Source organism: Nannospalax galili, unplaced genomic scaffold, assembly GCF_000622305.1.
Source record: "Nannospalax galili isolate Female #2095 unplaced genomic scaffold, S.galili_v1.0 scaffold1053, whole genome shotgun sequence".
NCBI lineage: Eukaryota > Metazoa > Chordata > Mammalia > Rodentia > Spalacidae > Nannospalax > Nannospalax galili.
Window position 1 is genome coordinate 160,362 of NW_008333523.1, and position 11,889 is coordinate 172,250.

An 11,889-nucleotide genomic window follows, 5' to 3' on the forward strand; every position below is an offset into this window, starting at 1 on the left:
ACAATCTTCCATGGTAACCTATTGCATTTTTATATAGCCCTAATCTTAGGCACTGATCTACTTTGTACCTTGAGCCTTAGTACTACTGTGTGAGGTTGACAAATTAAAAATAATGATTTTGAGTTCCTTCACTTTGCCTCAACTACTTCCCAAACAGCACCTCAGTCCTTGCAGCCGACTCACAACATCACTCAAACGTAACCTTTCTAAGGGCAGATTATGTTTAATCTTATTTGTTCATTTGTGTGTCCCCAGTCACTAGAACACTATATGGGCAATATTAGGCACTCAATAAATATTTTCTGAATTTAAAGATATTTACTGTTGTCATCTTCATTTTACAGATGAAGAACAGAGATTCACAGAGGTCAAACAAACACTGCTACAAGCTGCAGGGATACTTTAATAGGATCCAAAGGAATAAAGCCATTATGAGGAGGGTACCATTTATATTCAAGAGGCTTTGCCTCACACCACACCCCCAAGACAGCTCGTTATCCAATCTGTTCTTGTGAAGGACAAAGCCAAGGTCTGTTGCTGGGGCTGGAGGAAGGTAGATGTCACAGTCCTAGAATGCCACAAACAGTTGGGTGGTGATTATTTAAAATAAACAGGTTCTCAAGGGCTTTGTTTAGAACAGTATAGTGCATAAATAACTGCGGCCATGGAGAAGGGCTTCTGATCATCTCACCTCTAACTGAAAATGGAGGGGTGAAAGTAGTAGGAAAAGCAGAAGCCACACAAAGAAAAAAACACAAACTAAACAAAAGCAAAATTAATATTCCCCCAGTAAAAACAAAAATAAAAATGAAAACAAAAACCAACCAACCAATTAATCAAACAAGCAAAACCAATCCAACCCTAACATAAAACAAAAGCTGTGAGCTGGAACAATGGACAGGAATTTTCATGACAGTTTATCTTACATTTTCTCTGGAACGAACTTCTACTTCTTTTAGCCTGAGGAGTCCTCATGGTACTTGTTCGAACATTGCTGTATGTCTGAACAATACTGTCCTATTTCAAGTATCATTTTTCTCTCTTACAAACCCTAATTTCCCTTCGAATTTACATCTTCTGCTGAACTCCACTAAATGAGAGAATATCATTACTCGCACCTTGGTTTTTCTTATTTTTCTACTCAAGGCCAAGAAAGCCTAAGTATCACAGTATTTTAGTTGACCAGGAGAAATATTTTTGATGAATGGAATATTTTCTTTGGTAAACAAACACCAAGCCCCAAACCCCAACTTAAAACCAACCGAATAAGTTTCTTTGGTAAAGTGGACATTAATGTGTTGGTTGGAATTAAAAGAAAAATGTTAACTTGTTTGCTGGGATCATTCCTTCCCTTGTTATGGCAATTTAAAAAGCAAAACTTTATGAAGGCTTAAATTTTATGGAGTGTGATTTTGAGATACTTCTAAAGTGTCTTCTCCATGCTGGGGTTAAACTGATGCTGTCAGAGCAATAATCAATAATCAATATTAACAAATAAATAATTATCTAACAATAAATTATAAATCTTGGCATGCATAGTCCCCCAATAGAAAAATTCATTTCACAGTCATAATTTCATAAGCCTTGATTTCAAGTGCTGAAAAGAGAAGTTGACAAGTTTGAAAATGCCCTTCATTTAAAAATACAATATCTCAAGATACACAGAGACCCAATCAAGTTGGAAAACTACTATCTGTCATTACACAAAGTTCCATAGTAAGTCATTTTGGTTGACCAAATTTAATGATTAAATTCTGAACAAAATCCATTTAATTGGTGCATGTGTTGTGTCAGCTTTGTGGAGTCACTAAGCTGAGGTGTTCCACATGGATGACACTAAATCAATGGCTGATTTAGAACACACTGTTCAGAAAATGACTTAGCAATAGGTGATTTAAGAATAAAACCAATCCCCTCTTCAGCTGTGTTTTATAAATAATAGCCTAGTTGCAGGCCCATAGGAGAGAGAACTGATTGAACATCTAGTATGCAAACTTGCCCTTTAGAGAGGACTGTGCTTGTCCTCTGATGTAAAGCTCATTATCTTCTTGAGTGAATGACACATTGGTATGATCACTTAGTGTATCTGCAAGGGAGACTGAGCAAGTGTGTAATGCACTAGCTATGATCCCCTGCATAAGTATTCGAACTGTGTGGATAACAGCACATGAAATAGAAAGCACATATTTGCACTTGGTATAGTTATATCACAATCATATGGGCTTTTTTGCTATTAAGAAGGATAGTGACAAACCTAAATCCAAAACATTTGAATTCCAGACATTTAAAAACGTGTCTTCTTCATGGCCAATGAAGTCTGATGTTCTTACCTTAGAGATGTATTCTGAGGGGGTAATAGCAGTCTTATGAGAAAATCTAAAGTTGACTTTCCCTGTCTTAAGCATGCTAAAAGGATGGAACTCCTCTAGTGGTATGACCTGGGTAAGTTACTGTATTTTTCTAGGTCTGTTTCTCCTTCTGTGGAAGATGGGAAAGTAGCAGAGTATACCTGCTAAGGTCCAGAAAGGTAATATGCCTTTGGGAAATGCTTGGTACTATAGATGTCTAAAGAAGTTACATCTCTAAAAAGGAAATTTGTTGCAGATGTTTGTCTCAAATGTAACTCAGGGTTTGGCTTCATTTTTATGAATTTAAAGAAATATAGGAGTCTGAGGGCAGTATACATATCCTCTTCAGACCCGGCTGTTTTTGTTTACATCTACGAACCATTTCTCCTGTAGATACTACTGTTCAACAGTGTAAATATCTGGGCTTTTTAATGTACAGAAGGGCCTTCTGATGAAGTACAGAGACAGAAAAACAAAAGGTGTGTTGGGGGACCAGGAAGTTAAGGTACAGCCTGGTTAACAGGAAAATTTGACTGCTGGAATTGATAGGTTTGTGTTAGTGATTACTGTTTTCTAGTAATTTCCATCTAGTTTTCTTTAAGCCCTTTATCTCCCAGCAGCTCTACAAAGTTTCTCAATGCCAGGACTTAGATTTACCAAGTATTTTTATTTTCCCTACGAAGTCAATTAGAAGTCATCTCAGTGAAGACAGACTGGCACCAAAGGTTGGAAGCTTTGGCCAATAATCATTTTAGCATTCATTTTCCCCTTCAGCTATGTGTGGGCAGATGTTATTTCTGGGCATCCATGCAGAAGTACATGTAGGGCCAAACCACGAACAGCTGTACCAGCTGGCCATTCTATTTTGTTAATATAGAGACACTGTCTGTAGGTTCAAGGGGACACCTGCTTTTCCTCTAATATGCCAGACTCTTGGGCTTGGCTCTGTGGCTTTGCACCTTAGAGGTTCCTGTCAATAGCTGCAACTAATAAAGTACCCATTTGGTGACAAGTAACAAGATATTCTTAAAATATAATTGTCCCACTTCTATAATGCTGGAGCTGTCATTGATTTCTGGGTGCATTAACCAAATCATACAGATGTTAAATGTATTTCAGTGGAAGAATATGATAAATTCATTCTAGGAAAAAACCTTGCCTCACCCAGGTGAATTTGGGGGTGACTCAGTTTTAATTTGTGGATGATGCTCGGTCTACCACATCTGCTTTCAAGGCTCTGGCTTGCTTTTGCTGATCAGAACTTTCACAAGCATCTCCTTGGGTATTGAGGCATTAGATGAGAACCAAGACCTCAAACCACAGAACCTAAGTAGAGTTACTGCTCTGCAAAAGTTTTGGAAGCTTTGCTGTTTGAACAATGCTTAAAGTTATTTTTGCCATGGAAGCTGACCTTTCAATCAGTTGCTTTTTACAATACCAGTAACATCTGCCATGTGGATAAACAGGATCCTGCTTATTAATAAGCTTTCTTATATTTGATCTTAGCTTCAGATACTATCAATCGTGTGTGTGTATAAATTCCTTTTCCTAATAACCCTTTTGCTTTAAAGATTGCAAAGATGCCCTGCCCACTACCCCCTTGTCTTTTATATATTTTTTTGCAATGCCTGTTTCTTAACCTTTTTTCAAAAAGGAGCAACTTTGACTTTGTTTCATTAACATAAGCTTTTTGTTCTTGGTAAGACCTAGGGTGAAAATATATGAAGCAGATACTATCACACTGTGGTAATTTGGTCAACCACTCGGGTGCTATCAATATCTACCATTTCTACACACTCAATTTCCTCCCGGTTTTCAGGATTTTTCTTCTCTTTCCTTTTTTTCTTAGAGGGTGGCAGGAAAGTCAGTATCACAGGTAAAATGGCAAAGCAGTGAAAGAAGGTGACAAATGCTATTAAAAACAAGCACCTGAACAGTGTACAGGTCAGATTTGAAGGCACAGCTGCGAGAGGAAATAGACCAACAATATAGCAGAGGTAACTCTGTAAAATAGCTACCCCATGCACTTCCAGGGCATTTTTTACCCATTTAGTTCTTGTAAAATCCTTGCCCAGAACAAATGTGGATAACAGTGGAGCACAATTGTCAATCGTGTAGTTAATTCCATAAATTAAGCATAGCACGGAAATGCAGTCCAGTTCTACTTTCCATAATGTCATGAAACCTATTACTCCAAACTCCACTGACACAACTGTTAGAGTGATCCAGACATTGATCAGCGAATCTGCCACCAGGAATGCTGAGAAGAAGAGCAGGAACAAAGCACTGATGCAGGAGTTGTGCAGGGGGGCTCCCAGAGAGGAGGCATACCGATCCATGTACACAAACGACGGATTAAAGACAATGAACTTCACCTTGGAGGTGACAGAAAGTCTCCTCAGAGTCTCCAGGAGATCATAAAGTTCTTCTCTGTTTGTTTCCATGGTCTTGGCCACCAAAAACATTCTGGAGGCCACTACATCAACCTCATCATTGTATTTTTTAGAGAAGATGATGTCTTCTTGAAAGTGTGAAAATTGGGGAGCTTTCAGGAAGGAATTCCTCAACATGTCTGTGAAATTTTTCTTAGGCAAGTCAGTGGATACATTGAGTTTCCGAAGGTAATTTAAATAGCTTTCAAACCAGGATATCCGCACAAAACCCTTCGTGTATTCTAGAACATCTTCTTGGACACTAGAGTTCCAATATTCTATGGACTCATATATGTAAAACCCAATAACAGGACTGTAGTTGCTAAAGTACTTTTGCTGGGCAGTAGTGTACTCAATGGTTTGCGTTGCAGTTGCTACGATGTTACTAAGGTCTGACCCTTCACTGACCTGCAGATAGCCCATTAAGGCAAAGGAAATATAAATAAGGTAAAAGAGAACTACAAAAGGCTTGACATAGGTGTTGGTTATCCAGTCACAGTAATAGCGTTTGAGGAAACATACCAATAAGTGACTCTCGTAAGTGTTTGCTTCCTCGCCTTCAGCTGTTTCTTCACTGAATCTGGCTGTCAGAAGAAACCTGTACCATGCTGGCTTCTCCTGCAATACTTCAGGCTTTGGAACTTTTCTACAGAAGATACTATGCTGGTAATTGTTTTCTATGTAGCCAGTGAACACAAGGCTGGAGCCATAAAACGAGAGTACATAGAGGTAGTTGAAGAGGATTGCAATACAGGAATTGCAGCAGAAAATTCTGGCTGCCTCAATGTTTGTGAAAGGGCTGGCCCCTATGCCAAAGGTGACCAGGTACATGGCAGTGGTGAGAGAAAAAGAGAGCATGGAGTCTGCATAGACTGCTGCAGTTCGCTCTTTAACATGTTGGTCTTCTCTAGTTTTCCTCCACGAGGATAACATTTCAAAAGTCCCATATAATCCGTGACCTGAATAAGGAGAAAAAGACCAGACCTTTAAAAGAGGCATATCAACCTGATCATGGGGAAGTAATGGACCATGGGAAATACAGCAAATCCTAGGGATGACAGGTTGTAAACGCTAGTGATTTCTCCTAGGGAGAGATAGACCTGTGTTTTGGAGGGTAGTGAGCATTTATGGATAGTGCCCTCTAGGGTTGGTTTGGATAGGATAGGATTGGATAGGATAGGATTAGGATAGGATAGGATAGGATAGGATAGGATAGGATAGGATAGGATAGGATAGGATAGGATAGGATAGGATGTTCCCTTTTGGCCTAAAAAAGCTGGGTGGACTTTTGTCTATAGAAAGCTGAGTAAACTTAGGCCTCTGCCTCTTGGAAATTACATACATCAATAGCTTAGGGTTGTTTACAGTTTGGCTGGTGGAACACTCCAAAGAACACTCATGTTTGGACACTCATGATTTTGATTTCTATTCTCACAGTCTGGTTGGGGGTTCTCACAGAAGAAGGCAGTGGGCAATGGGTTCTGAGTCAGTGTTCAATTCCTTCTATTAAGACTGGTCAAGTATAGGGCTTTAGTGGGAAAGAGGCACCGCATTTAGTTTGAGTCTTAACAGGAAACTAAATCAGACTCTTTTTTTTTTCACAAAGTATCGAGGCAGGAAGTAATAAATCTGAGAAACAAAGGAAAGTAAAATAAGTAGGAACAAGTTTGAGTGGAGAATAAAGAAGGGATAAAAATATAGGAAGAATAAGATTTGTGGGAACCCTCCCTACTATTGTTAAAAATGACAAATTATGTTGAAGGTTTATGACTTGAATTTTGTCTTTAGGGATTTGTCTGGTTGCCCACAGGCAACATCAAATAGACAGTAACTCTCCTGCCTTCTTGGTATTATTTGGAAGTGGCTTCTGTGAAAGAGGACCAGGTTGATAACTTCTTCCTTTAATGACTGAGAGCTCCTGGCTCCCTGGTTAAGAGTCCAGCAACACTGGGGTTCACAGGTATAGTGAGTGCCCAGGTTCTAACTGCATTTTTCCTGGGAGTTCTGCCTTCTGCCATCTCTCCTGGTTGGAACGAGACACTTTCTCGATGTACCTCCCTGGGCTTCCAGGCCACCCCACCATTAGAAGCCTAACCAAAGCGACCTATTGCAGTTTTTGATAACCCTGGACTTAGCACTGGGATCAGAAGATCTAATTTTCTGCTTCCTCGCCTTAGCATATTCAATCCCATTATTGAGGATAATAAAATCTTTACCCTGTGGTAAAATAGTCTTGTTTTTAAAAAGGAATTTAAAATCTTCAGTCAAGCATAAAGTGAGTGAAGTGAGTCACCATTATCTTGTGTGTACAATAACTACGCACATGTCTTCCCTTGTGCCTAGACTGGTATTTATATCTGTATTGTGAAGTTCTGATTTCAAACTGAGTACCCATTTCATAGTAATGATACAGGCCTGTTTCCTCAGAAGAATTTGGCATTCATCTCAATTTACTAGGCATCATTTCACAGCTACTTTTAGAGGTCAGGTCAAGACTGTCAATTTGATTACTAGCACCATGGCCCCTATTAAACAGGAGGCACCCAAACTCCCCAGACATGAAGGAAAAAGTGCATTTGTTGACTGTTATCCTGCTGTTAATTATGTTTTATGTAGTTAACAATGTCTAGTCTCAAGAGGGAAAACGATTTATTAAATCCATTTCCACTGTATTCTCAGGATGAACCAGACAACCTTTGATTAAAAGCAAACTAGTCCTTGTCAATGAGTAAAAAGAAGACTAATATCTCTGAGGCATCAGCGTCCTGGAGGAATAATACTGACCATTTTACTGGGACCATGAAGAACAAGCAAGCTTTGGAAGGTAAAACATACTTCAAGAGGTTGATTAAAGTACAAATAGTTTTCTATGGTGGTTACTTGCTGGAAACAAAGATATTTTAAAACAAGACTTTAGTACTAAGTTATTAAATATGGTAAGAAACAAAGATCACATGGCAGAATTAGAATTAATCCTATGGCAGAATTTAAGTTAAAATTAAATATAACTGTCATTCCCACGTGGAAAAAATTAAATATAAATTAATAACCTTGGTGGGATGTTTTATAATGGCATTATCTGACTCTGACACATGTTGCACAATGTAATAAGACTCTGTTTCTGACCTTACTGTTGTTCGGGGATGAAAATAATTAAGCTCAAGGAAAGACGGAAGTATTGATAGCTTGTCTCTTGAGTTCTGTTGCTTTATTTTAAATGTCTACTAATTGCCTAGATTTTGATCTTTTTTATTGAGTCCTGATTTTATTTTGCATATGTTTTTGGTTCAAGGGGCACTTCCAAAGAGAATTTTAATTTTATTCTTAGGGGCTCTTGGAAGCAAAACCTTTCCTTCGTGTGTGTGTGTGTGTGTGTGTGTGTGTGTGTGTGTGTGTGCGTGCCCTCACAGAGGCCAGATTAGACAATGAAGAGAGTATTCTATCTGAGTGCTCACTTGTTCCTAGTTATCAGTGGCTTTGCTAGCACTACTCCTGATAGGCTAGAATCTTCTTTCTCAAGCCATACCTCTCTGTCGGATGCCAATACCCAAATTGGAAGCACCCTCTGGATTTCTGGAATAATTGCTGATGCCATAACTGTGCCTCTTTTCTGTGGATCAGTAAGCCAAGGGAGAAATAAGTGCCAAGAGAGCTATGGGCAACTCTTAGGGATTTGTTAGCAGCCCGGAGTGCCTAACTGGCACTAGACCCACCTTACAGCTGGGTATCTATGCTTAAGATGTCAATCTATTACCGTAAATGAAAGCCAAACTGTGGAGACCCCTGTTTTCTGGCTTACAATCAAAGGAGAAGCATATTCTGAGAGCCCTTAGACATGAGGAACACCCTGCTCCCTACAGTTTGCCTTAACTCCGCTCTGCCCAGAATTGCAGTTTAATTCCCTTTGCTTTTGGCCTGTAAAGGTATCGCTTAATTGCAAACTCCTCTAGGACAGTGGTCTACTAAAGCAGCTCCCCTTGGTTTTTGGAATCTGGGACAGAGAATGGGGTTGCTGATTGAGTAGCTAGGAGAATTCACAAACAGTAATTTCTTTTCATTTACCCTCCATCCAGTCCTGCCTTTATCTTTTACTGCCAGTTTAGAAATCGGGCAAGTCAGAGTTAAGGGAAAGCAGGGAAGAAAGATATTGGTAGGATGTTCCATTACACTTTCCTCTCTCACATGGTGGGTCCCTTCTCTAGTATCATCATTATCCACAGCCCTCTGAACTTTAGAGCTAGAGCCCAGCTGGCAGGACTTGGAGACCCAAGAGGCCCAATCTTCCTTTTTTTTCTGGTCTTTTTGAAACAGGGGCTCCCCAGCTGGCCTGGAACTCACTATGTAGACCAGACTGGCCTAGATTTCACAGAGATCCACCTGCCTCTGCCTCTGGAGTGTTGCAATTAAAGGTGTGCACCACCATGCTTGGCTAAAAGCCAAATCTTATACGGTATAGCCCAACTTACTGCATGTGGACTGAAGATACTCTTCTGAGGACTATTATTTTCCTCATTTTAAAAAAAGATGCTTTAAGAACAGAAGTACTGATATCGCTTTGTATTAATGTGCCATAACTACTTTCGTAGGTAATAAACAACCTTGAAGGCTTTGGCTATACCTCAGAAAAGAGCCTTGGTGAGAGTGAAATTTGTGAGTTTTCCTGAAAGTTACCCTAAGCAACTGGAGGATTAGCACACGCACACGCGCACACACACACACACACACACACACAAATAAATAAATAAATAAATAAATAAATAAATAAATGTAATTAAAAATTGTCTTTTTTAAAATAGCTCTTTGTGAGTTTGAGGCCAGCCTGGTCTACATAGTGAGTTCCAGGACAGCTGGGGCTACAGGGAGACCCTGTCTCAAAAAGACAAAAAAATTGTCTTTGAAGTGGGAGTTCTATAAGCAAATATATTCACAAAGACTCTGGTAACAAAGTTAACTTGAGTGACCACAGGGATGTTATCTAAACATGAAGTTCCAAAAACATCATGACTTTGGCGACTAGGGGCTCCATAGTGGTAATAGGAGTAATGTCTCATTATCAAAGGGACATATCATAACCTGAGACCTGTACTGTATAATAGTGAGGATTTCAGGAATGCTTCTCATACAGTCAAAGCAGAATGCTAAAGACTTACTAAAGGGAAATGTGAAATGGAACAACTTAATTCTATCAAATTTTGAAGATAGAGGCTTTTGAAACATTTGCTTGTCTTTTCAAAGCATGCTCAAGATATATTTATATTTTTGTTATGTTGCATGTCTATTGTTATGTCCATGCTGGGCACATGCATATGAGTATGTGTCAACACACACACACACACACACACACACACACACACACACACACACACATGCACACTTGTACATACAGACACACTCAGAAATCTAAGTTCTAATTATTCCTAAGTGACTGCTTTGATGTGACATATGACTGTAGTCAGGCCCTGGGCTAAGGAAAGTAGAGCTCTTTACCAAGGCTCACACACCATTTGTTCCAGGAGTATGGTTCTCAAAGGCAAGCTGCTTTTTATTACCAACAGACTTTAGGCCTGTCATCTAGTAAAATCAACCTCTAAAAGATTTGAGCTAATAATTTTTCTTCTTTTTCAAGCATTATTTTTTGTGTCTGTATGTACAGTGAACTTTCAGGATTTTGAACTAAGGAAGAAAGAAAACAGCACAGATGATGAATAACCCCAATGGTGGAAGAAACTCAACTAGCTAATCCTCCAGTCACTTAGTGGGACTTTCAGGCATATTCACAGATTAAATCTCACTCTCACTCAGGCTTTTTTTCTGGGGACTAGCCAAAGCCTTCAGGGTTGTTTATAATCTACCAAGGCAAGAATTCACTAACAAATAGTTGAGAGTTAACATAACTTTACCCAGTATATATGCTTCTAGAAAAGTTTTATGAAGTGATTCATGTTTTAAATGATTTAATGGTTTTGCTATGAGCGGATTCTGGATGCTTCGTTTTGGTTTGCTTGCTTTGTCAATGAATAATTCTAAGCAAATTGGTCTACTTTGTACTTTTTGATTTTCTGAGTCTGTTTTCTCCAGGCCCAGATTTTCCCACTTTGCTCAGTCCTCACAGATACAACACAGAAAACTGACTGATGCCTTTGGATACTCCTCACACTTTATTTCCTTCCCCACTAGCAGGATTTCCTCAGCTTGAGTTGCTTAAAGTGAGGAATTGCTGAGAAGATGAGGTGCAGTGAGATGGCTTACTGATAGATCATCTTTCAGTTTTAGTGTAAAAATATTTAATATCATGAGACAATGAAGCCACTTATATAGCATGCCTGTGTAGCGCCAGATTTCATATATGGAAACAAAATGACTACATTCGTCTCAAAAATCTATAGAATATAATGCACGAACAAAATTCATCTTAAGACATCTTTTATTCTTAGACAAGTTTCACTAAGTAGTTCATGTTTATAAAATGCTATTCTTTCAGTGGCATCTGCATAGATTCATGATTTTTGTTTTTTCAAGAACAAATTTAAAGTGTATATATTTCTGGATTGAGTAACATCTATTTCCAGGGAGAAGTTCATTAATTGGAGTACACTTACACTTTGCCAGTTATAAACATTTACTTTATAATATGAATTGTTTGGCTTATTCTAGCCTGTTTTGTCTCCTAGTTAAGAGTAAGAGTAAAGGTGTACTCTGCTTAAGTAAAGACAGATGCTTATATTAGGGAGGAATATATACATCTTAGTGTTTCTACTATAGACTTGGCACATAGTGGTTATTCTAATTATGGCACTGGATTTGAATCTGAGAAGTGGTATTCCTTCGCTAGATATCTACATATGAAAGTTCAAGAAATGAACTTGCTAATAGCACTTCCTTATTTAAAGATAAAGGGTTTAGGTCTTATATGTATACATGTGTATTATATAAAACCAGTATTTCATATAAACGTGATTCTAATACATGCCATGGTTATTGTGCAATATCTTTTCATATGAAGACATATGTAATATATAAACATGAATATATGGTCTATCTTATTTAAACATATTTAATATATTTATTATAAAATATTTGAATATATACCACATAATATATACAGAGAA

General features: G+C 38.5%; 1 protein-coding gene across 1 annotated transcript in view; it reads right to left on the minus strand.

The window, feature by feature from the left end:
- Nucleotides 1–329: 329 nt before the first annotated feature.
- Ptchd1 (patched domain containing 1) overlaps nucleotides 330–11,889 on the minus strand; it is a 59,514-nt gene continuing 47,954 nt past the window's right edge. The window contains exon 3 of the mRNA XM_008828328.1: nucleotides 330–5,739. Coding sequence (XP_008826550.1) covers nucleotides 4,085–5,739 — 1,655 coding nt within the window. The 3' untranslated portion in view covers nucleotides 330–4,084. The remainder of the gene's footprint in view (nucleotides 5,740–11,889) is intronic.